The 26,895-nt window shown below is 42.7% G+C and overlaps 1 protein-coding gene across 1 annotated transcript in view; it reads right to left on the bottom strand.

Annotated features, from left to right (window-relative positions):
• PTPRT (protein tyrosine phosphatase, receptor type, T) overlaps window positions 1-26,895 on the bottom strand; it is a gene marked incomplete at its 5' end in the record, with an annotated part of 369,542 nt that overhangs the window by 103,930 nt on the left and 238,717 nt on the right. The window contains one exon of the mRNA XM_008571855.1: window positions 13,909-14,057. Coding sequence (XP_008570077.1) covers window positions 13,909-14,057 — 149 coding nt within the window. The remainder of the gene's footprint in view (window positions 1-13,908; window positions 14,058-26,895) is intronic.

Here is a 26,895-nt window from a genome sequence, read left to right as displayed (position 1 = left end):
TTTATCACAGTCTCAGACTGGCCAATGATTGACTTCTTGAGGCTATTTTGAATAGCAGCTCCCAGTTTTGCAGAAACTATGTAAAGGGATTTGTAAAATGCTCTTCAGTGTTTACTTACTGGGGGTTGGTGTCAAGAGTGGGAGAGAGGTTAAGATCTGGGTAGCATCTGACTGGCAAAACAACATACTTTGATACCTTTCTCTACCTGCATTCAATTCTGGGTGCAAAAAACAGGACAACTGTGTGTGGTGTCAGCTGTATATAAGCTTCCTAAATATTCCTTTTAATTTATTTGACCATATAGGATTTCTTTGCCTGAGTCTTATCTAACTATCCATCCATTCATCTATCCATTTATCAACAAGAGTTTTGGGTATCTGTCCTGTGCTACACACTGTGCTACATGCTGAGGCTACAACCGTAAGGAAAATATGAATGGTCCTCCCCTCTCGAAGCATCCCATCTAGTAGAGGGGTCAGATCTTAAACAAACACATTTGGAAACTGTGGTCAGTGCTGAGAAACAAGAAGGAACATAATTCTGTGATGGAACCTAACAAAGGAATCTAATCTGGTAAGGGGAGAAGAGATGCATACATTGGGATCTAAAGGAGTTAATTAGGGGAAGAATGTAGGTATAGTCAGTGCCCTAGATAAGGGTTTGAAAACATTTCTACAGAAATCAAGAAAGTAAATATTCAAGACTCTGTGGGCGAGACAGTCTCTGTGGCAACTATTCAACTTTATCGTTTTAGTGCAAAAGCAGCCATAGAAAATATGTAAACAAAGAATCATGGTTGTGTTCCAATAAAATTTCATTTGCAGAAACAAACACAGTGCATTGTATTTGCCTATGGGCTGTAGTTTGCCTACCCCTGCTCTAGATAGAGCAATGGCATGCACAAAGGTCCTGTGGTAGAAGGAGTGTGAAAGAGGTTAAGTACAGAGAGAAGAATACAGTGTGGCTGGAGCTCACGGAGAAAGGGGCAGTGAGACATGAGAGCCTGGCAGAGCTGGGCAGGGCAAGATCTGTACATAAGGTCGGGAGGGGGCTTTGGTCTTCAGCTTAAGAGTAATCAGAAGCAATAGAATTGTTTTAAATCAGAGAAGAGGGAGGCAACATGCTCAGATTTGCCTTGAAAAGATCTCCCTGGCTGTTATGAAGAAAATGGACTAGGGAATGACATAGTTGGAAATAAGGATTGTTTAGGGGCTGTGGCTCTTATTAAGGTAAGAGATGATAATGGCTCGGACAAGGATGGAGGCAGTGAATATGGAGAAGAGTAGATGGGTTCTAGATATACTGAAGATGTAGAATAATCAAAGCCTGGTGTTGAATTGAATGTGGGAGGTGAGGGAGATGAACATGTCCCGACGAAACTATGTTACATCTCTGCTGAATGTATCTTTGCTATTCAGGGGAATAGAAATTTTATTTCATTTCCAACCTCCATATAATTAGGAAATCAACTCATATGGTTGGCCAGGTGAAAAGTAAATAATATGAACAGAGATGAATTACATCATTAAAGGACCAAAATAGCCTCCCCTCACCAGACACCATTCTCCTGGCAGCTTCTGCACACACCTCCATTGGACGTATCAAGTCATATCACTCTTGTTTTCTGTGTTCCCTATCACATGGGCTTTTTGAGGGTAGAACTCCCATTTCTGGTATGTGCTGCCAACAATTATTATTCTGGTTAGTGGAATCTCCTGCTCACTTGACATCTGTCTACTCTGCAGGGAGGAATGGGTTTAAGATGTATTAGATGTCTGGCAGTGTGGGAAGTTCTTTCAACCTAGTTGATAGCATCCCACTGAAAGTCAGCCTGTGTGGAGTAACTAAATATCATGACATTCCCCCTTCAAAAACATTCAGGAGACCATCTAGAGAGTGATGGAGTTGGTAATGCAGTGAACAGAGGGAATTGGCCTATCCTTGGCCCTTTTCTTCTGCTTCCTCAAGTGCTACTTTTCAATCTCTGTGATAGCGTCAACCCTGTGGTTACTTTGAATTCTGAGACCCTGTCACAATCCAGGCTGAGTAGACAACTATGGGCCATCTAATCCACTAACTCCTTCATACACCATGAGTTCCATCCCAGGATCCAGGTGGATTATCGGAAGGTTCTGCACCTGGACCACATTTAGACAGCCCCTTTTATCGTCCCTTGTTTTAACATTATGCCCTCAACTTCAACTGACCGCTTTTTTACAGACACTCCTATATATAAGTCTTGATTTGAAGTTCTGGTTCTTCCATTAACTTGCCGAGTGACCCCAGGCAATGTGTCTTACCATGGTGGGCCTCAGTTTCCCTATTCATGGCCGTCTTCAATTACTTTGTATAAAAAATGTAACAAATATGTATATCTCCAGGCCAGACTCCTTTGCTGAGTTCCAGGCCCACAGATCCAACTTCCTACCTGAAGTCTCTTCAATGACTCAATATCACCTGACACCTAACCTGCCTAGATTTAAACTCCCCCTCTTCTGCTTCAAATCTGGCCTTTTTCTGTGCTCATTGTCTCATTTAGCATCATCACCACTCACCTAGAGTGAGCATAAGCAGAAAAGAAGATGTTTAGGGCTAATGCCTGGGATGCTTCAATGATTAGAGGTTGGGGACAAAGGAGCAACCAATAAAAAAGAATGAGAAAAAATGGTTGGGGAGGAAGGCAAAAGCAGGGAGCCTAAAAGTCAAGCAGAGAAAGTGTTTCAGGAAGGAGGGGCTGCACATAGGTGGATCATACAAACCCTGGTTCAAACTTGGGCTTGGTTTCTTACTAGCTGTATGACCTTGAGCAAGTTACTTAAATTCTCTGAGCCTCAGCTTCTTTAACCTGCCTCAAAGAATTGTTGAGAATATTAAATGAAATGAGGCAGGCAAAGCACTCTGTCCAGTGATTACTCACAAAATATTAGCTAGTAGAATTATTACCTGTGTTTTCAACTTATCAAGGATGTAGCTTTGAGCTGAGGAGAAAAAACAGGTGTCTAAGCTCAGTTTATTCTGCTCCCTAGCAACTATATATTTACATTTTCAGCATCACTTCTGAATTCCTGATTACTTTAACAAGCACTTTCTAAGTGCCCTGTTGTAATTCAGGACCACCTGTGAGGTGCAGAGAACAATTCTATTTTCTTCTCAAGATGTGGTGGCCTAGCATAAATTGTCAAAAGCAGCTTCGGCTTCACAGTTTTCCTGAGGTCTCTTTGAAAGGGAATTGAGAAAGAATGTCTAGGCTGGCTTATGATGAAAGTGAAGGTCTGTAGCTGATAAAATGCTCTCCCTACTTGCCTGCAATAGAAAAATGAATCCATACAACTCAAAGAGCATAAGAGGCCAGGTCCCAAAAAACATAAGGGCACCTGACACTTGAACCTGTCTAATTTCCATATAGGTCACCTTTCTTGGAAAGTGAGTTGAAGTTGGCCACAAATGTGAGGCTCTTTCCAAGCAAGTTCTGCTACCGTTCCAGTCTCATCTCTGGCCATATGTTCTCAATGCTTTGGACTCCAAAACCATTTCTCTGAGCCCACCATGCTCCTTCCACATCCAAGCTTTTGTTCCGTTCACATGGGACAATCTTTCTCTTGCACCCCCTTCCTTTCAAAACCCATCTCTCTAAATAGTATTCTCTAACTCGGGCTGAATTAATCACGTGGAGAGCCTCTGATCAGCACTCCTGGGCCACTATCCATGCCTTTTCTCTACCACTTATCACATTTATTGAAACTAATCCACTTACAAGTCTCCTCTTGGAGGACAATAATATCCTTGAAGGCAGAGACCGTGTCTTATTTATCTTTACAATCCCTACAATGCTTGGCATATAGTCAGCATTCAATGAATATTTAAAGGAACACCTCGGCTACTTCCATAACCAGGAGATGAAAAGTATAACTCAATTTGAGAAGGTTCTTTTTGTACCAAAATCAGACTGGGGGACTACAGGAAATATCAGAGGACAAACCATTATTGACTCTACTTTATTCCTTTGAAGGAGACTATGGGACAAGGACTAGAATCATCTTAGCCCTAATTCTAGACACAGTTCTGCTAGTGACTCAATGAGTGATCTTGAGAAAGCTCTCTGGGACTCAATTCTTCATCTTTAATATGAAAAGGTTGGATCAGACAATGTCTAAGGTAATTTTTAGTTTTTATTATGTCTATAGTAACTATTATATCCCTTCCTGAGCTAATATTCTTCTCTGAAACTTGTCTTAATTTAACTCCTTAGTGTTTCTAATGGACAATTTGTCTACTTTCTCAAAGCTCTATGAATTTCTATTTTACACTTCCAAGGAGTAAACTATTTCATACAACGTTGGGTTGCCAGGAACTCAATAAGTATGTCCTTTAATCTGTCAGCCAAGTGGATAACTGTAAAATATTCAATAATCCCTGTAAAATATTCAATAAAACTGGAGGTGGCAAGCTTGTAATATTCAATTCTTCTAGATTCAATTTAATCCTGGAGCAACCAGAAAATATAATTGTTCCTGCAAACAGAACTTTTGCATTTTTTAAATTCCTCTTCACGATGCTGTATTGAGCTCTTGGTTTCACTGTGTGACTCGTCATTGCTTTTCCTTGTAAATTTCCACTCTTTCCATCCTGACAGTCATTGTCCACTGTTAAGACAGGAGAGAAAATCCCAGAGATGGTTAAGAGGGGACCCTTGGATTTGGGGACCCTTATAGATGTCAACAGGCTTTAGCAGCCTTTAGGTCCAGCACCCCCCATGGCAATGCCCTTTTGGTGCATTAGCCCTGGAAAGGGGAGATTTAGAGCCTTCATCTCCCAGAGTACCCCTATCTCTACGTTATCAGAGACAACTTAGCACATGATGAACAGGGCTTTAGAGTCTGACAGTCCTGAGCTTTACGTTCAGCCAGCAATTTTCACACTAGGATGTGCATCTGAATCACCTAGACGGCTTATTAAAAACCCTGGTTGTTGGCCCCAATCTCCAGAGTTTTGGGTTCAGGAGGTCTGAGGTGGGGCCAGAGAATTTGCTTCTTACAAGTGCCAGGTGATGCTGATACTGCTCATCTGGAGACCATGCTTTGAGAACCATTTCTTTGAGCAAAACTCTACATTATCAGAGACAACTTAGCACATGATGAACAGGGCTTTAGAGTCTGACAGTCCTGAGCTTTACATTCAGCCAGCAATTTTCACACTAGGATGTGCATCTGAATCACCTAGACGGCTTATTAAAAACCCTGGTTGCTGGCCCCAATCTCCAGAGTTTTGGGTTCAGGAGGTCTAAGGTGGGGCCAGAGAATTTGCTTCTTACAAGTGCCCAGGTGATGCTGATACTGCTCATCTGGAGACCATGCTTTGAGAACCATTTCTTTGAGCAAATGACTCAATGTCTGTGAACTTAAGTTTTCTTATCTATAAAATGACAACAATAATACCTACCCTTCAGAAGGTGATATGGAGGAGTGGTCTTGGCTACAGACTTAGGGATGTCAGACATACCTAGGTTTGAGCTCCAGCTCTGCCATTTAAAGCTATGAAGACTTAGGCAAGTTCCTGGCTGTTTTTAAGCCTCAGTTGCCTCACCTTTAAATCATCAGGTATAATCCTCCCACTTATTTAATTCTCCCAACATACCAATGAGATAAGGATGCATATAAAACATTCAGCATGGAAATGGACATATAATTAATACTCAGTGGAAAATAACTAGTATCATAAATCCCAATAATATAATAATTGTTACATTTTTGAAGCTCCAAACTGGGAGGATTAAGTGATCTCACTGGCTGACATAATCAGAAATAAAAAAATATCTCAGTAGGTGTGGATTATGGGGTCAAATCTAACAAGAAGGAACAGCATGGATGAAATGTAAAGTCCTCTACTTGGGCCCCCAAAGTCATCCTCACCTGGGCCGAATGAGGCAGCCTAGCTGGAAGTCATGCTCTCTACAATAGGCAGGCATGTGATGGACATTTGGAGGTTAATTCCAACATGAGCAATGTATTCTGAACCCAGGTTTGGAGTCCAGTAAGGGTGATGGCAGTCCTCTAAACCCCCAGTGACTTAGCCCATGCAGAGGGTCATAGTCATCTTGGAAACCACATACTCCATGGTCATGGACCAAATGGAGACAGAGGGGCCATTCAGGATTTTGAGCAGAGTGATAAACAGAAACGTATTTTGAGAAAGGCTTATGGTCAATGTGGGGGCTGCTTGGCCTTAAGGGAAGGACCTGGGCACACAGGTGGCTGCAATCAAATAGCTGGGGTAGGGGTGGGTGCTGCAGGAAGAGAAATGCTGATTCCATTACCCTACATGACACCAGAGGGCAGACAAAGGCCAGCACATGGTGCTGACCAATACGTGCTTGTGTGCAAAAAACAGAAATGCGTGTATTGAAGTTATAGGGAAGAGATTTCAGCTTAATGAAGGACAGAATTCACTATGAGAAGTGTTGGAACCAGGTGTGGGCTTGGAACTAGAAGATCTTAATGTGAATTCCAGCTCCATCACTCCTTTATTCATACATTCATTCAAATACTCAATGAGTATTTGATGGGCCAGATAATTGGGCAATAGTCCAAGTATGTACTGATCAGCAACCGTGGAGAGCCCAGGAAGCCATTAGGATTTTAGCCTTTACCTCGGGGGCAACAATGACATCATTTATTACATCAGGATAATAACTTCAACCTGGTTGCCTGTTTTGAGGACTAGAGATAATATGTGAACAGCATCTAGCAAAATGACTGATCTAGAGAAAGTCCTGAACAAAGGCAGCAATCCTTAACACCCCACATCAGCAAGTCAATAATTTCCCTAGAGAAGACCACGGTCAGACCAATTTTCCCAGAGACTCCTTTCTCCGGCTGGCTCACCATCTCCCTGAAAGGGTTAAGGAATCTTCTCAAGAAGTTTACCACAACCCCAGCCAACCCCAACTGGTTTTAAAGTCATGATCTGTCTTCCCTATTTGATTGCTTTAGTTATATAACATGTTCCTAAAACAATCAGGCTAAAATTTTGCCTGGTGCTTCCTTCTGCCTACCTCATCTCTGCTGAACCATCCCATGGGGTATCAAGCTTGGACACTCTCTGTCTTGCTTGCAAAGAAACCCTTTTATGAGGTTTGTGTGCTAAAGGACCAGGAGGGCATAAGGTTTCAGGGTCTACCCTCCTCATCAGCAGCAAATTTCTCCTAGGGTTACTGTGAGATGCGTACCAGGTACATTTTGGTCACACTGAGAGGTACAAAGTCGGGGAACCATAGTGTGGTTCTTTTGCAGGCTGCTACTGTGCAAAATAACATAATGAAGCTGCTTTTTATTGGACCATCTGTCTCCCCCATCAGCCTATGAGCTTTCTGTAGGCAGGGACCATTCCTTGCCCATCTCTCTCTATATTCATCTAGGGATTGGTCCAGCTTAGGAATGCTTGGGGATAGGACCACAGTAAAGTGCCACTCTCCTAAGAGGCTCCTAGTAGGACAATTCCCAAAGAACTTGTCTGTGAAAGCATCCTCTTGGCAGCTGCCTCCTTGCAGCAGGAGATTCAGTAAATAGAGGGACCGTGGAGAGCCCAGGAAGCCATTAGGATTTTAGCCTTTACCTCGGGGGCAACAATGACATCATTTATTACATCAGGATAATAACTTCAACCTGGTTGCCTGTTTTGAGGACTAGAGATAATATGTGAACAGCATCTAGCAAAATGACTGATCTAGAGAAAGTCCTGAACAAAGGCAGCAATCCTTAACACCCCACATCAGCAAGTCAATAATTTCCCTAGAGAAGACCACGGTCAGACCAATTTTCCCAGAGACTCCTTTCTCCGGCTGGCTCACCATCTCCCTGAAAGGGTTAAGGAATCTTCTCAAGAAGTTTACCACAACCCCAGCCAACCCCAACTGGTTTTAAAGTCATGATCTGTCTTCCCTATTTGATTGCTTTAGTTATATAACATGTTCCTAAAACAATCAGGCTAAAATTTTGCCTGGTGCTTCCTTCTGCCTACCTCATCTCTGCTGAACCATCCCATGGGGTATCAAGCTTGGACACTCTCTGTCTTGCTTGCAAAGAAACCCTTTTATGAGGTTTGTGTGCTAAAGGACCAGGAGGGCATAAGGTTTCAGGGTCTACCCTCCTCATCAGCAGCAAATTTCTCCTAGGGTTACTGTGAGATGCGTACCAGGTACATTTTGGTCACACTGAGAGGTACAAAGTCGGGGAACCATAGTGTGGTTCTTTTGCAGGCTGCTACTGTGCAAAATAACATAATGAAGCTGCTTTTTATTGGACCATCTGTCTCCCCCATCAGCCTATGAGCTTTCTGTAGGCAGGGACCATTCCTTGCCCATCTCTCTCTATATTCATCTAGGGATTGGTCCAGCTTAGGAATGCTTGGGGATAGGACCACAGTAAAGTGCCACTCTCCTAAGAGGCTCCTAGTAGGACAATTCCCAAAGAACTTGTCTGTGAAAGCATCCTCTTGGCAGCTGCCTCCTTGCAGCAGGAGATTCAGTAAATAGAGGGACCAGGAACGGACACTGTCCTCCCAGCCAGCAGGGCTGTTTCACCTTGATCTCCTTTCTCTCCTTCACCCAGCTTCATGGTGGAGGGACAGCTAAAGGTTTGAGGAAAGACAAAGATGCTTGATTTTGAGAGCTGAATATCTGCTTCAGGGTCCAGCCTCGTTATCAATTCATCATATGATATCAGGAAGATCTTCTAATATGTGAGAGCATCAGTTTCCTCAACTGTAAAATGGGTTTGATAATAAACATATGGACATACAGGGTCACCATGAGGATGGACTAAAATGCCATATTTGAACATACTTATCACAATGGCTGGCACCTTGTGGGAATCTGATTGGCTCCATGCCAGTGATGGTCCCAGGCCTCTGTGCAGGACACAGCTGTGGCAGTAACTTCTGCTCACAAAGTAGAAAAGCCAGCTGACCTATCAGGAGGAAATTGGAGCTCTCCCTCTCTCCAAGCTGTCAGTGACCTCACTTGGAGAGACTGGTGAATGCTGGGCTGCCATTCATGGTACAGGAGGAGGAAAACTGCAGTGTGCCGGAGTCAGATAACTCCATCTGGCTTCTAATTCCCTCACTAGTATTCCTGCATTGTATGACTTTGGATTGATTTACCTCAGTTGCCTGAAACTCAGTTTTCTCATTTTGAAATGGGAATAATATCTAATTTATAGAGTTCTTAGGAACCAGAAGAGTGAAATTTGTATAAAACACAAGATCTAACACATAGTAGATGGCCAATAAAACTTACCTTCCATTTTGGGCTTTTGTTACTAGAAAGCTCAGAGCTAAATTGGAATATAAAAGTTATAAGTCTGCATATTTAGATTAAATTCTTATACAATATAATTACATTTTAATGTGTCCTGGTCTTGATCTCTTGTCTTTATTTATGTTTTTCTGATCCTAATTCTTTTTCTTACTACTGTTTAATTGCAGGTGCTCTTACTGGATATCTCCCCAAATTCTTGGCGGAACTATATAAATAGACTCTAACTGAAGTCAGGAGAAATGGATCCTTATTATGACTCTGTAATGCCTGTGTGATTTGGGCAACAGAATTTCTCTGAACCTCAATTTCTTCATCTGTAGAATGGGGGTATTAATAAAATATACTAGCTTTTATGGCTCAGGAATAAGGATCTATTTCTTGAGTGTTTGGTAGAAGGACTTAGTAAATTATGAAAAACTTAAAAGTGGAAGTGGAAATTTGTAAGACAATGCCCCATTTTATTCATCTTTGTAAATACTCCCCCCTCCCCAAACTGTGCCCCAGGACTCATAGCACAGGGACAGGCACATGCTGAGAAAATGGCCATTGAATCTCACTTCCGAGGCCTCGCCCATGCTTGCTTTTTTACTTAGCAGACAGCTTGATGGTCCAGTGTCTGATGACCCTTAGAGATGGACTGCCTTCCCCTAGCAGACATGAAACGATTCAACAGAATAGAAGCATAAAAATGAAGATAGAATTAACTAATGGTACCTGGCGGGCAAGTGAGTCTGTCAAATGCCATTATGGGAGGGGGAGACAACCAAGCTCCCATGTCATAGGAATTCAGCAGGGATTTGTTTTAAAGCATTTTTGTTTGGACTGAAAATGAACAACAAGAAGATAACATATGAACAAAAGAGATAAAGAGGAAGATTTAGGCAACATTAGAAAGACCCAGAAAACGATCCCAATGAACAAAAGATCGCAGAAACAAATAACCAGTGCACAGGGCAGTAAGATCAAAATCAGATTACTTTATAAAAGCTAGCATTTCTTTAAATGGAAAACAATGCATATTGTTTATCCTTGAAATGTGACATACACTCCTTTTTCAAGAATGCCAAAGCATTCCAAGCAACAGCCCATATCTGACAAAGCCCTGTCACCCTAGGGTCCTGGAGGTCATTGTTCCTGTACAGTATTGGGAGGCTTGATTGAATGGATGTTGCAGAACTTAGCTTTTGCTTTGAATAGAAAACCCCAGAAAATAAGCCTATGCAAGAAGAGGCAGAATTTGAATTAGGTAAGGGCCCAGCTGTTTAATAACAAAATAATTGCTCAAGGCGCATTCTTCCGCAATCTTTTCCGATGTAACGACTATTCTTGTGCCCTGCCTCTGTCCATGATGCCTCAGTATTTGCACAAAATCTCAGGGCCTCCTAAAGATGCCAATTCAGAAGCCAGACAGTCACTTCCCTAATGCCACAAAAATAGATTCAATTTTACATACATCAGAGTGATTTCAGAAGCAATTTCTCATCTCCAGTGTAAGCACTGCTTACATTTTTTTCCCCCTCAAATCTCATTCCAGTGGTTCCACAGGGCATTTTAAAAGGTACCTGATGCATTTTAGGGCATTGGAAAGATCCCCAGAGTGTGTTTGTAGCTGCAGTCTGAGGACACCAGGTGCATAGAGAGAGTCTTAAAATATTCAGTGATTCAAACAAAGGCAAAATTTCATAATAACTGAGTATAAGTCAATTGAAATTTGTTTTTTTCTCTTTTTAAAAGCAATATCATTAAAACCAATGTCTGTGTATACATGTATATATAAGTCTGTGTGTGTATATACGTCACTGTGTGTGTATATATATGTATGTGTGTATAAATATAAACAAACACACACACTCCCAACCATTTGGAAAGATTGTTCCTGGCCTTTAAAACATCTAATTAAATTTCATGGTATATTTGTCCTCTTCCTCTCCAACTAGCTAATCTATCTCAGTCTTGGGTGTTTTCATCTTAAGGGTCTGAGTTTGGCCCATGATGAAAACGGTGGGCAGGAAATCAGTGTTACGTGGGTTTTCACTTGAGATCGGAAAGCTTGAAGCCAAATACCTACCATTTCAGGGTCACAATGATTGTCATGCATTCTTGACTGTAATCTTTTTGGCATTCAGAGTCCTCCCAAGGCACTTTTATAAATGGAAAAAAAAAAGTATGTACAAGAGGCTGGCCTGTACAGGAGAGGTTTTGGATGAATAGGTACTACTTGGCCAGTATTTTTGATCAGCTAGATTTGCAATTGAACTTCACACCTGGGCCAAAAGAGGGAGGGCCAGTGACAACTTGGTGTAGCCAGAGGCTCAGCAAGCTCAGGATCATCCTTTCTTTAAGGACAAACCAAGCCCATTCTCTTGCCAACCCCTTCTCTACTTCTGCTCGTCTACATCAACATCCCCTTTCCCAGCCCCTAGAGAATGTATGAATCCTAGTGATTGACCTAGATGGAGAATGGGAAAAGACCTGACTTCATGGTTAGGCAGACTGCAGATTTGCTCTGATCTCAAAAGCTAAATATTTGCTTATAAAATAATCAGTATGTGACTTTAGACTTTGTCTTTAAAAGCCATAACCAATCCTTATGAAATCCTCAAACTTAGCATCACCAATACTGGACGATGTGTCTATTGACAGGATGTAAGGAAAAACATACAACTTCACCTATGTAGTATTTTTGCCAAAATCTTTAACCTGGATGTAATCATGATGAAAAAAATCAGACAAATCTGGATTGGGTAATATTCTACAGGTCTAGACTTTCAAAAAATGTCAGTATCTTGAAAGAAAAAATAAAGTTGGGAGGACTGTTCTAGATAAAAGATGAAGAGACATTAAAGTCAAATACAATATGAATCCTGGATTAGACACACAAAAAGTTAAGAACATTTTGGTGACACTGAGGAAATTTGACTGTGGACTAGTGTATTAGATATCACTAAATTAAGGTTACATTTCTTGGGTAGTGGTTACTGTGGTTATGCTGAAGAGCTGTACTGGTTCTTAGGAAACACATGCTGAATTCTCTGGATGTGGAATGTCATGATGTCTGCAAATTCTAAATAGCTCAGGAAATTTTGTGTCCAGAGAGAGAGAGAGAGAGAGAGAGAGAGAGAGAGCACAAAAGTGCAAAATATTAACCATTGCTGAATCTAGGTAAAGGATATATGAGTATTCATTTTGCTCTTTTCTCAATTGTTTTGTGGATTTAAACCATTTGCTCTCCCCAAAGACAGTGCATCAATATTTGAAAACAGTTATTTCCTCCCTCAAAATTCTGTGTTCTAAGCCAGGGTGCCTATAAGAACCCTCTGAATGGTTTTATAAAATCCACATCCCTCAGTTCTGCCCCACTTCTTATCCCCCAGGAGATTCTGATTCAGTAGGTAAGATCTGGGGTCCAGATACCTGTATTTGAAAACCTCCCAGGTAGTTTCTGTGCTGCACGTGAGCTTAGGAATCATGGGCTTGGATTACTCTCAGATCCTGGATCCATCAGGAACAAGCTATGTGGGTCTGGGAAGGTTAGCTAAGCACACTCAGCCTTGGATACCTTGCCTATAAAGTGGGAACAATAAATCTAAGTATCTCACCAGACTATGATGAGGATGAAATGCGACAGTGTCTGTATCATAGAAGATGGTCAATAAATGTTCATTTCCCTTCTTCCTTCATCATCCCAAACTGATTATATCTAAAGTGATTTTTAAAAAATGTGGTTTCTTCCATTTGCAATTTACATGGTATATGGTGAAATCTGTTTATGCTCATATCCTTTTGGATCTGCATTCCCCACTTTAGAGCAGAGGCCCAGGGATCTAGTCCATTAAATCCAAGGAAAAACTGGCTTGCAGCACAGTTAAAAATTAAGAACAAAAGCCAGCTCTCTTGAGTCTGACCACCAAAGTAACCTTAGGTGTTACCCATCTTGGGGTTCTCCTCTGGATGAGGGTTAACCGTGAAATCTTAACTGCTTATATTAGATTGGGATCCTTTACTAACTCTGCATGAGCACTCAGGTCGTCTTGACTAAGCTACTGGGAACACTGGCTGCTGCTTCAAACTGGCCAAGGCTTGGGAAGCATGGCTTCCCATCTAAATCATCACCATCAGACTTTGGAGAAGCTGCTCTGTGAGCCTCAGTTTCCTAAGCACTCAGCAGAGACAGGTGATAATTCATGACTCACCTACCTTACGTGGTATACATGAAACACAGTTTTAAACATTTCGAGTCACTTAATTCAGTGTGGCATATTTTTCTCCTAAGGGCATAGACATCCTCCTCCTCCTTTTCTCGTATTATTATTTTTAACCTGTCTCTATTTCCACAGCAGTTGAATCTATCACAAATCAGATGGAAACAGGATAAAATCATCTGATTTGGGGTAGATTTTTAAATACTCCTTTTCACCCCAGGATAGGCTGCCCTAAGTCTTTGCCAGGGAGAACCTGCATCCTGGACCATCCCAGGGAAGAAGCCTGATCCCGTGCCTCACAGCACCTGGGCACTGAGAAGGTGTCCACGGCAGAGGCACCAGGGCCAACCTGGACCACAGATGTCCCCTTCCCCTTAGTTGACTCAACTTACTGAAGCCGTTAACGTCCTGAGAACTAGAAGAGAAGCCTTCATCGTTGCGGCTGGTGCTGAGCTTGGTGTTGGGTTTGTCGGCTGAGGCCACAGGCCCCATCTCCCTCTGGGCTCCACTCTGGGTCTCCTTCTGCTTCTTGGCCAGCTTCCTTTGGGACATGTGCAAGGGGAAAAACCACAGTCAGATGGTGCCAGTTACATTACAGCATTGGGAAGACAGATTGCTCTCCTTCCCCAGTTCTCAGCCTAACCCCCTAAGCCTGGTTTATTCTCTGGAAATAGGGTCAAGGCAGGCCCTCCAATGTCAAGGCAGAATAAACCTAAGTCCTCCTGAAATCATTAATGGTTTTCACTTACTCAGAAGTATGAGACTCGTGCTGCCTCATTCCCAACGATGGGCATGTTCTGTGCTTGAGCTTAAAATGGGAACTTGGTGAGACTTGAATAATGCATTCCCCACTCTCCTTTCACTGGGAGGAAGAGGCCAGCCCTGTCTTTCTGTACCCATGTTTCTGGATGAGATTAAAAATGGAGCCTGGCCTTCTCAGGGACTCATGAAATAATGGTAGATTGAAGTAGGGTGGTTGGCAGTGGGTGAAGGTGGGGATTAGTCTCATAGCTCAAAAGGAGAAAAATTAAAGCTGAATATGATTTGTAATTATTACCAAAGGAATAATAGACCCTAAGAACTGGATGGGTGTTTATAATGATAACAGTGCAGAACAGCGATCTCAAACTTTGGTGTAAATATGAATCTCCTGGAGAGTTAAAAAAGCACACAGAGGCCCAGGCTCATGAAAGTAGGACAAGTGTAGACCTCTACATGGCTACCAGGCTCTCCAGGTGATTCTTATAACAACCACTGGGGGGTAAAACCATCGACTTTGGTGTTAGGCAGACTTGGGTTCATGTCCTACCTTTGCTGCCTGCCAGCTGCATGACACAGGGACGATTCCTTAATCTTTTTAAGTCCTGAGCTCTTGCTTCATATATCGTATAACACAACAGGACCAAGCTCAAAGGGTCATGAGGACTAAATGAGATAATGCATAAAACAAGTACACAGAGCACAGTGCCTGGCTGCTAGTGAACATTCAACACATGGCGGTTGCTATTCTTGTTTTCATATTATTTTGTCAACTGATCCAACTACATTCCCATGTCTAAATCCCCTTTCCGAGAGCCCCACTGTGGAATCCCATCTCTCTCTCTGAATTATACCTAGTGGTGGAGACTTTGAACCTTACCAAAGAACTAAAAAGTTAATAAGTTCTTTTTTTATGGATTTGAAATCTACTTCCCTTAAATTTTAATTGATCTATCTTAGATATATCATTGGATATATAAGAATATGGCTAACCCCTCTTGCACATAACAGCTATTCAAGTATTTCTAAAAAGCCATCATGATCCCTCTGAATATTCCCAACATATATGCATCTAAATACAGTTTTGATGTTCTTATTACATGAAAGGCTATAGGCTAAACATTAAATATCCTGAGAGTAAATTTCTCCAGATCTGTTGCTCCATCCTTCACATGACTTGGCTTCAAATTCAATCTTGGTGACTCCTATTTCAACACGAAGAATAGGTATCCCAGAGTAGTCAAATTCAGTGCAATGGAAGAAATAATTTTCTAGAGTTGAGCCCACCTGATCATGAAATAGGCAGTTTCAAGAGGTAATGATCTCTCTGCCGGGGAGGTATTAAAGGAAAGGATAACCTAGACTTAGAAAAGTTTTAGAGGAGATCATCTACGACCAATTCCAGTTTGATAGTATCCTCCTTAAAACATGGGTCTTGAGATCTAGGTATAGACTGCAAATAGGAATGACAGACAGCATATGCAAATGAGGATGATTTGAGGAGAATTTATTCATAAAAGGACGACTGACAAAGGTGAGAAGGGTGTAGGGGACCCAACATATAATATAGAGATAGGAGAGCTGTTTACCAACTTTGGGTCCAGAGAGAAAAATAGAGGAAGCAGTAGCCAGAACCCAAAAGGAGACAGTTACGAAGAGGTGACCTGGAGAGCAGAGGGTCAGCCAGTTCTGAACAACCTCACATAGAGGGAACCGGGGCAAAAATGCCCTGACCACACCCTCTTCCCTTCCTCCCACCTCCTGTAACAGCCAGAGGTGGCAAGGGGTCCCTTTGAAGGAGTCCACATGGAACATGCTCCGGAAGCAGACAGCAGAGTAGGGAAAGGTAGAGAGTGAATCTGGACCCAGGAATCCAGACCAAGAAGAGAAAAGCTTTTACATCATTTTGGATATAATTTAAAGACACATGCCACCTAAAATGGGCTCTTCATTTATTTATTTTTTAAAATTGGCCTGGGGAAAGAAGGGCACTCAGGGATTGGAATACAACTTTTGGTTAAAATGCTTTGGCCACAGGCATACTGTTCTAGTAATGATACTATTCCAGGCAGACAGAAAAACAGCAAGAAATGAAGCATTGGATCAGTTGGGCCCTTTCTCATGATCGGCAATGAGACAGCAGCACGGGGAACACCAACGCACGAAAAATGAGTAATTCTGCTGCTGATGACATTTCAAAATTTTATTCTCCAATTTATTATCAAAAAGGAGCATGTTTAAAAATGTATATGTGTGACCATCTTAACTGTAAATTTGAAAAGATATATAGCAGATCTTTTGCCTCTATCTGAGCTCTGCTCCCATTACCCCAGCAAGAAACAGAAAAAAATCTAAGAGAGTTAACTTTAAAACTATAAGTGAGTATGGGAAGCTCTGATACTTGGGGGCAGAGCTCCCAACAATCTCATTCTATTCAGAGTAAAATAATATGAAGAGGGTTGTCTTAGGCACAAATCATTGGCTTCCAAAGGAATAATAATAATAAAAAAAAGCCTCACTCCTTCTATGAAAAATAGCATTTTATAGAAATGTTTGGGTGGCTCTAAACACCTGTATCCAAAAAAAAAAAAAAAAAAAAAAAAAAAAATGAAAACTGAGTCTCTTTAAAACATATAGATCTTTAAAAACTGGAAAGCTAACTGACTCTTAAAAAATCAGATATATGACATTCTTAATATTTAGCCCATGGCTGATACTTACTACATATTCATGGTGATGATGATGCTATATAGTCATTTAAAAATGTATAGACAGGTGTTTCAGCAATAAGTAAACACAGCTACAATGTGGAAATGGAGGGTTGTAGAAGGAAATAAATCCTGAAACCACTGTTTTGGGATCTATCTCTATTCGTTCAGAGTTTAAAATTTAAGCATTAAAAAACTCTCAGTAACAATGAAAAATTGATATTCATGCCCATAACCAAAGAGTTTAGTTTATCATCCCCTCCTGTTTTTTCTTTCAAGATAGGGGAAGATCCAAACCTGTGAATAGGGCATACAAGACTCTTACACTACGATCCAGGCTTTAACTCAGCCTTATTTTCAACACACATCTCCTTTTAAGAAACATCAACTACCTCTCCCCACGCCTCCCCCACACCGTTCCTCAATACTCTGTCTTCTTTCATGTGTTCCCTTTCTTTTACACTGGCCATCTCCTCTTCATTCTTCAAGGCTCAATGTCTTTCAAGTGTCTCCTTTGAGGCTTCCCTGCTCCTCTAGACGGAATGCTAGTTTTCCGCTCTTGGCTGACTCATCCATTGAACAAATATGTAGTGAGCACACACATGTATCAGACTCTGGTGGATGTAAGACTCTATCTTCCTGACCTTGACCCTCATGGAACACACAGACTGATCGGAAAGACAGGCATTACACTGAGAAGTACACAAAGAAATATAAAATCACAAAGATGATGAATGCCAAGAATACCTGGTTCTACGAGAGAGCTAATACCTGGTTTGAACACCGGCAGGAGATCAGGGAAAGCTTTGGTGCCTTGTCAGCTAAGTACTTGTCTAGTCAAATTGCAGTGATTGGACTCTCTCACGCAGTAGGGCAAGAAACTCTTGGGAGAAGGGCTTTGACTCCTCACTCCTACTCCAATTTCTTGCTGAGTGTCTGGCACACAGCCAGTGCTCAATAAATTGTTTGCACACATTCGTATTTAAAAGTCTATGATTTGGAGTGCAGAAAGATGGTCATCTTACTCTGAACACAAATTGCAACTACTTTAAAAATAGATATGTGTAAGGAAAGAGAAGGAAAAACCTGCATAAAATTAGTTTGTGACCTGGAATATTTTACCTAGGAATATTTTTTGGTTAATAACTTAGCATTCCCCTCTTAGAATGTTTACAGAATTATTGGAATGCTCACAGAAGTCAGAGATTTTTTCCCCCTAGAGTCCACAGACTATCCATAGCTATAGAATGTTTTTTTAAAAAAAGCCCAGGAAAGTGACATGACTCACGGGATGTCATATGACTGATGGAATCCTCAGAGCTTTCGAGACTCCAGTATTTACAACTTTCTGAACTTGGATTTTTTTCTCTAGTTGTTCTGAGATTCTTGCCAATTGGGTCACAGAATCTCGCCAGCAGGGGGTACCAAATGCTGGTAAAAGAGAGCATGCTAAACCTGTTTATCCCTCGGCAGGGACATTTCCAGAGCTGAACAATGTTTTAAGACATAGCAGTCCAAAGTTTACTGCTTCTGACAGGTGGAGATGAGGTGACGTGGCCACAGATCTTGGCATTCTTTCCTCTAACACATCGCTCTGAGATCTCTCCGACATTTGCTTGTTAGCTGAGTGAGGGAAAGGCAGCAGGGGGTGTGCCCATGATGGTCCCTGAGTCCTGTGATTTATTCTGAGCACCGCTCTTTACAAGGGATAGTGGCAGGTAGAATGGCTCAGGGGAGAGGAACGAAGAGCTGTGAAGGGTGCTGCAGTCACTCTATGAGAGGAGGAGTGTCTGAAGCATCCAGGGATATTTCTCATGGAGAAGGAATAATAAGGAATGTTCTCCTTACACTCTGACAGCTGGGTCTGTGTGGCCTCAGGGGGTGGAATTAGGACCAGGTCTGCTTGACACAAGGAAGAAACTTCTAGCAATGTAGAATGGCTTAGGTCCCTTTAGGAAGTGCCTAATGCCTGAATTGCCCTTGCCAATTTTTCTTCTTTGGTAACCTTCTCTTCACTTTTAAGGCCCAATTCAAATGTCCCCTGCTCTTAGATGTCTTTGCTTCTTCCCCAAAGTGAATAGTTTCCTCCTCTTTGCTCATTAATTTGTTGGACAAATGAGCACCTACTTTGTACCAGTGGCTGTTAGACAGTAGAAGACTGTGATGTGAGAAGCCAAACATGAGTCCTGCCCTGTGTAGGCTTTTGAAAATATTGAGCTCCCCATTGTGGGAAGAGTTCAAGGGGAGACTGGGAAACCCCTGGGCAAAGAGTCTGGTAGAGGATTCCAGCATCTAGATTCTGCAAAACTCTTAAATCTGCTCTGGGCTGGGAACAGGAAGACCCAGCCAACTGGGAGGAGTCTTGGGAGGTCTACCCAGAGACTTTGCCTGGCTGAGAAGAGCCATGACCCTTTCCCTGGGGAGACATGGATCAAGCACTCTTCCCCTTCCCAGGGCTCTTTCCCTGGTCCATCCTCCACTGTATCTCTGGACAGACATTTCTGGGAAACCACAAGGATTGGCACCCTGGAGCCAGAGAGATACCTCAACCATAGGAGGTAGACAAAAACCACACACAGTGAGGCCCTTCTCCTATTAAAAGCTGGCATTGTGGGCCGGCCCGTGGCTCACTTGGGAGAGTGGTGCTGATAACACCAAAGCCACGGATTCGGATCCCTATATAGGGATTTCTGGTTGGCTCACTGGGAGCGCATGGTGCTGACAACACCATGTCAAGGGTTAAGATCCCCTTACCAGTCATCTTTAAAAAAGAAAAATGCAAAAGCTGGCATTGTACTCTTTGAAGCCAGGATGTTCTGTGCTGACATGACTCGATCTCTAACTAAAGTTACACATCATGGCTGGAAGGGAACCACACTATCCTCTCATTTTATAGAAGAAGAAACTGAGGCCTGGACAGAGGGGGTTCTTAGCCAAGGCACACAGCATGTGGATGGAAGCACAGGAATCCAACGCTGCTTTCTGCCTGCCAGCTCAGGATACATGTTCCAACATGCCTCCACCTCTCTTCTAGGCAATGAGATTAGAAGTGCAAATTCAGTCCATGATACACATGATTCAAGTCTCTTACAAATGCAGCAAAACCCTGTTAATCCAAACCCCACTAACTCAATTACTGTAATTGAAGCAGAGGCTGGGCTACATCACATCAGAGTCAATAATGCAAACGGGGATAAGGATGTGCGCAGTCTTTAAAGGAGAATACTCCACTTCCCCTTACATCAGGAGGCAGGATGGCACAGAAGTTAACATACTGGCTTTGGTGCCAGACATCCTGGCATCCAAACCTGGCTCCATGTCAGACTAGCTGTCTGAGCTCTTGCAAGTTACTCATCCCTCTGTGTTTCAGCTTCCTCCTGTCTGGAGAACACAGGTTACAGTAGTACTACCCTGTAAAACAGTTCTGAGAATTAAATTGTATGTTCCTAGCAAAGCACTGTGCTCAAGGTATGTACACAGTAAGCACTCAATAAATGCTCCTGGTATGACCATCTTTTAAATATAGGAATAGCCATGTTAACTTAAATGACTTCATTATCTATTAAATATGAATCCTTTAAATTCCAAAGAATGGCTTTTCTTTAAAAACATTTGTTGATGTATTCTAGAGCTGTGATTCTCAACCATGGCTGCATAAATCATTTGAGGAGCTTTATAAATTATTGATGAGATTCTAATTTAATTGGTCTGGGTGCATCCTGGGCACATGTGTTTTAGAAACTCTCCAGGTGATTATAATGTTCCACCAAGCTTGAGAACCGCCGATGTAGAACAGAGGTTTGCCAAGTGTGGTCCCTGGACCAGCAGCATTTGCTTCACCTGGAAACATATTAGTGTCACAGTTTCTCTGGCCCCACCCCCAGCCTATTGAATCAGAAACTTCAGGTGATTAATAAGCCCTCCACACAGTTCTAATGCATGCCAAAGCTTGAGAACCACTGAGGTAGATGGACCTACTCTTCGGCTTGTCTGATAAAGAATCTCTCATGTTTCATCAGTGAGAATGGAAGATCAGGGGACCTGAGTGCCACGTCCAGATCTCCAAATATCTCACTGAGTTGCCACAGATGCTCTATTTCCCCTCTCTGGGTATTGATTGCACTACAGGGGGGAGTTGACATCTAAGAAACATGGCAAGAACTGATGCTTTTTAAATGACTGTTATGAGTTGAATCATGTTACCTACCGCTCCTCCACCAAAGACATGTTGAAGCCCTAACCTCTGGTACCTGTGAATATAACCTTATTTTTAAATAGGGTCTTGGCAGATGTAATCAAATTAAAATGAGGTTGTTAGGGTGGCCTTGGTTCCAATATGACTAGTGTCCTTACAAGAAGAGGGAAATTTGGACAGAGACACACAAGGGGAACGCCATGTGACAACATAGAAGAGATTGGAGTAACGCAGCTGCCAGCCTGGGAGCACCATGGATTGACGGCCACCACCGACAGCTGGGAAGACACGAGAAAGGACTCTACTCAGTCTCAGAGGAAGCACAGCTCTACTCACACCTTGATTTTGGGCTTCTAACCTCCAGAAGTGTGAGGGAATAAATTTTGGTTGTTTTAAGCCACCCATTTTATGGTACTTTGTTATAGAAAGCCTGAGAAAACCAATACACTGACTATAAAACAATAAATCCTAAATTAATTTCATTTATTTAACAATAAATTTATTTATTGATTGATAAACATTTACATAGCATTTATTCCATGCCAGGCACTATTGAAGGCTTTTTACCAACACACTGTACTAAGCTCCTTAATTCTCCTAATAACTCTATGAGGTCGGTAGCATTATGATCGCCATTTTACAGATGAAAGAGTGACTCAGAGAGAGTTAAAGTAATTCATAGAAAGTCACCCAGGTTTTCAGAGGTGGAGCTGGGATTCATACCCAGGCAGTCAGGCTTCTGAATGCTCTCTAAAATTCCTTGTATGTTATGCTTAGCCAAAACCCCACAACATACCTACCCTTGTCCCAAGGCTTTCTCAGCTGGCTCCCTTCCTCCCCAGGCAAACATACGCTCACCTACACATGTACTCATGGGCATAGACACCTGCAGCCAGAAAGCTCACCTTCAGACCCACTCACATCCTCAGGCAATGTGGATCCTGTCTGCTCACTGCCTCTGTTGGGTAGCAATTCTGGGACATAGCTGGTGGGTCCTTTTCCTGCTACCCCCATCACCCTAACTTAGGGCTTCTCCATGCATCCCTCAGAATGGCAATTTTAGAATCATCATCATCATCATCATCATCATCATCATCAACAGCAGCAGCAGCACATCTCCTCACAACTTGAAAGGCCAAAGAACCTCGGCCACTGCCTGTCACCTCCATCCCTTTGGTGTCTTGCTCTCCATGTCTGTACCTCTCCTCGTCTGCCTGTCTTCTTTTTTCTGCCTGCAGCTGCCTCTCTCTTTCTGGCCTGGTAGGGCTCTCCTACCAGTCACATTCTATCCACTACCAGCATAGTCAGACCCAGTTGGACCATCCTCTGGAGCTGTCAGGGAAACAGTGCAGAAGGAGCCAAAGAGACACGACACCCTCCTCCCACTGGCCACATGACCACACTGTCTCTTGTACCCTAAAGCAGAACCTAGTTGGAACAGTATGGACTCTGAAGTCAGACTGCCTGGGTTCCGATCCTGGCTCCACCATTTGTTAGCTGTGTAGTCTTGGGCAATTACTCAACCTCTCTATAACTCAGTTTCCTTATCTGTCAAATAGGGATAATTATGGTGAATTCTCTTAATAATGCTTTGAGGTAGATATTGACTTTTAAATATTAAAGTACTTACAACAGGATCTGTCACCTACCAGATAAGCTCTATATACGCATTTGTTAAATAACAGGCAATGAGAAGGGAATAAATACTTCAAAGCAAAGCAAAGTGAGAACGGAATCTATGATTCAGGCAGTGGAAGCTTTTCTGAAGGCTCTCAGGCCACTGAGCTCTGAACCCCTGGGCTGGGCAGAGAACACCTCTGCTCTTGGTGCTGTGGAAATACCACAGATTTTGACCCTGAATTGACTTGGTTCTAACCAGCCGTGTAATTACAATCAAGTCTCCATCTCTATGAGACTGAGACTCAGTTTCCTCATCTGTAGAATGGGATTTGATATACCCTCGTTCACAGCGTTACTGTGACAATTAGAAATAACAAATGATCATCCCCTAGCATGGTCTTTGACATATAAAGACATTCAACAAATGCTAGTTCTTTTTCCCCCTTCCTCACCCCAGCAATCTGCATTAAGTTTTTCTTGCTTTAATTTTTACTTTAATTTTGTGTTTGATCTGCTCCCTGAGAACAGCACTCCGGGGAACCGAGGTAACCGCTTTTTTCCCTGTGGCCCTCACCCCCCTTGCTCCATCCGTATGACCACAAGCCAAGCCAGACAGTCAGGCAGATGCTCCTCTCCCAGTCATGCTTTGACCTCCAGTTTCAGGCCATTATAAGTTATAAAATCTTGGATTCTGCAGGCTGGAAAGGTCCTTGGGGTCCTCCAAGTCATTCTCCCACCCTAGGTAGGACACCTCTTGCAAAACACCCAGCCAGTGGACGTCCAGCCCCTCATTGCCCAACTGCAGTGAAAGGACCTCATCACCTCTGCAGGGAGACCCTTCCCAGGAGTGCAGCTCCTTATATGGGAACATTCAATTCTGATGTCCCTTGATGCCACTCCTCAGTCTGCCTGCTGTATCTCCACAAAACCTACACATGGATAGATGGATAACCATGAATCTTCCAAGTTTTCTCTCAAGCAACCTCTTCCAAGCAGTCTCTCCGGGTTGCTGAAGACCTATGGCTCTCCCCTCCCCAGCTCAGCAAACCTCCTTCTCCATTCCACACACACGCCCACACCTCTTCTCAGATATCCAGTCAGGACTCCAGGGTGGTCTCCCTCTCACAAGCCCACACCTGCCTGCTCTCACTCCCATGCACCCCAGACCTCCAGTCCCCATCCAGAAACATCTCCTGCCTGTGGAACGGCCAGACTGTGGGGCCATGGCTCCTGCTAGCCTGTAACCACAAGGGCAGGAACATGTCAGCCGTGCTCACTACTGGCCGTGCTCACTACCAGTTCCCCAGGGCCTTGCATGGTTTCCGGCATAAGCAGGTTCTCAGCAAACACTTGTTACCCACCCCCTTCCACAAAAGATACGTTGAAGGCCTAACCCCTGGTACCTGTGGATGTAGCCTTATTTGGAAATTGTCATTTGCATGCCTGTTGTCATCATTCTTCATTGCAATTAACATACATAATACACCCTTGTTCATATTCATACCTCCTCTACCACCTAGTTCAGCACTTGGCACAACGCTGTAAAACCTTTAAATACATTTAGTGAATAAATAAATGAATGGGTGAGTGAGTGACACTTTCAATTCCTTTATTGTCACTCTGTCCCATATATGAGCTTCCCCAAGACTTAGACTTGACAGTTTTCATCTATTTTTGCACAAACTGTCTGTATTTGAGCAGGTCCTACTCTTGCTATTCTACAAGCTGGCTTCCTTCTGCAGACGGTGCATGGCAATGTTTTGGAAATTTGAGCACACATCAGAATCAACTACATGGTTTGTTAAAACAAGGGTTGTTCAGCTCCATCCTCAGTTTCTGATCTGATGAGTATGGGGTAAGCCTAGAAAATTTGCACTTCTAAGTTCCTAGAAGATGCTGGGCACTATACTTTGAGAACTACTATGGAAAGTCATCCCCGCCCTTTGAGGACACACACATCATTTATCTGCTGTCTTTTCTCCATCATTAACCTCAGATCTCACTTTCATCCTCTCACTCCACCCTTCTCCTCCTAAAACTGCCAATGAGCATAAGACCATTTATCTTCTAACTCAGGATTCCCATTTTCCTGGGACTTTATCCTAAGGAAAAAATAATAAAAAGGGACATATACATATATCATGTAGATAACACTGAAAACACACAGCTTCGTATATGCCGTGGTTTCTCAGTTTTGACACTGTTGATGTTTTGGGCCAGATAATTCTTTGTGTGTGTGTTGGGAGCTGACTTGTGCATTGCAGGATGTTTAGTAGCATCTTTGACCTCTACCCTCTAGACACCAGTAGCTCTCCCCACTCCCAGGTGTGACAATCAAAAATGTCTCTAGACATTGTCAAAATTCCCCTGGGAAGGGGGTGTGTGGTGGAGCAGAAGTGCCCCTACCACTGGTATGTACATATGAATGCAATAGCTTAATATTTAGTAGCTACCACCATGTGCTTGATACCTGGAAAACTGATCTTCACAGCAACACTACAAGGTGATGATTATTTCTTTTGCTTTATAGATGAGGAATCCAAGGCCCAGAAGGGCTAATCACAAACTCATAAAACAGATAAAAGGAACAGGTGGGATTTGAGCCCAGTTCTTCAGCCCCCAGTGCCTGCTCTCTCCCCAACCTGGTCTGCTGCTTCTCTTTAATAGCAAACGATCTGTTACAGCCTCATAAATGTCTAACAGTGGGGGACTGGTTCAGTAAATTATAGCATATCCCCTGGATGGAATATTATGCGGCTATTAAAATGATGGAGTACCATTGAAAATGAAAACTATGTAACAACATGGAAAAATGCTAACTGGATTACGTTAAGTTAAAAATAAAACAAACTAGAAAATAAAACTGTATCTACATTGTGATTATAACCATGAGGAAGTATATCTATGTGCGGAAGGCTAATATGTTAGATTAAAGATATTAAGGATAATTTTCCTTTCTTCTTTGATATCCATTATTGTTATCAGAGCGTCTTTGCGATTCTTATTTCTAAGTAGTAGCAGGGTAATGATGAAATTCAAGATGTTAGTTTGCCATAGATACTCCTTCCACCCAAATGAGTGGATTAAAGCTTGTCTAAGCCCTTTGAGTGTAGTGAGGGGTTGATAGACCCTTGCTTCCCCCCACCCCCCAAAAAGCACAGTTGCATGTATGTTTCTGAGCCCAGGCACCTCTCCTTGCACTGACCAGCTTCTCCCCAGAACAGCAAGCTGGAAGTGCAGAAGAAAACAACTCTGAAAGCATCGGTGTGGTTCACTTGGGGAGCCAGTGCTATTAGGCACATCCAGTCTCAGAGTAGCAGATGCATGTGTCTGTCAAAGGGTACTGAGCAGTGCACTGGTCTCATGCATTATGCATCAAGAGTGGCCTGGCACCCTGGCCTGGCCGTGCGCGAGAAGTCCTGCAAAAGGAACATCTGATGAGCTGATTGGAATGTCAAAATGTCATTAAGGATAAATGAATGGATGTGTTACTTTGGCTGTAAGAGGCAGTGCCAGCAAGACAACAGGCAGCCGGCGGGCTGTTCTCCAGCCAAGACAGACGGTGTTTGCAATGGAGATTCATGGTCTTTATGCAACGTGAGGTGCTTTGCAGGGAGAAGAATAAACAGAAATGTTCCAGCACTTAAGCGCTGTAAAATCACAAGCATGAGATAAATTAATTAGTGTACACTAGGAAGGCGGCTAGTCTGTCTGCACTCCTGGGGGAAGGTAGAATGGATGACACTGGGTTAGAGATGACGGGTCCCAACACCAGCCTCCTAAAGAAAGCAATTGAATTTAATGTGCAATCATAAACTGCAGCTGATGGAAAGATAAGTCTGGTCTGCATTTGTTTTCTCAGGGATACTATTTCTGTCTACTACTTCAAGTTCTATGCATCTGTAGGTCAATTGTCATAGGGGACTGGGGATCCTGGGGAACTGGTCCTGCTTATAATGCCACAGGGGAGGGGCGTTATCATATCTCAACACAGGGAAAACTCTCGAGGAAGCCTGACTTTCCCGGTGTCACACTTGATAGGGGTGGTCCGTTCTCCTGTGATGGGAGGCTCACCACCTAACATTCAGTCTGTTCCA

This window comes from Galeopterus variegatus, unplaced genomic scaffold (assembly GCF_000696425.1).
Source record: "Galeopterus variegatus unplaced genomic scaffold, G_variegatus-3.0.2 Scaffold730, whole genome shotgun sequence".
In the NCBI taxonomy this organism is placed as follows: Eukaryota; Metazoa; Chordata; class Mammalia; order Dermoptera; family Cynocephalidae; genus Galeopterus; species Galeopterus variegatus.
This window is presented reverse-complemented; position numbering and strand designations above follow the sequence as displayed.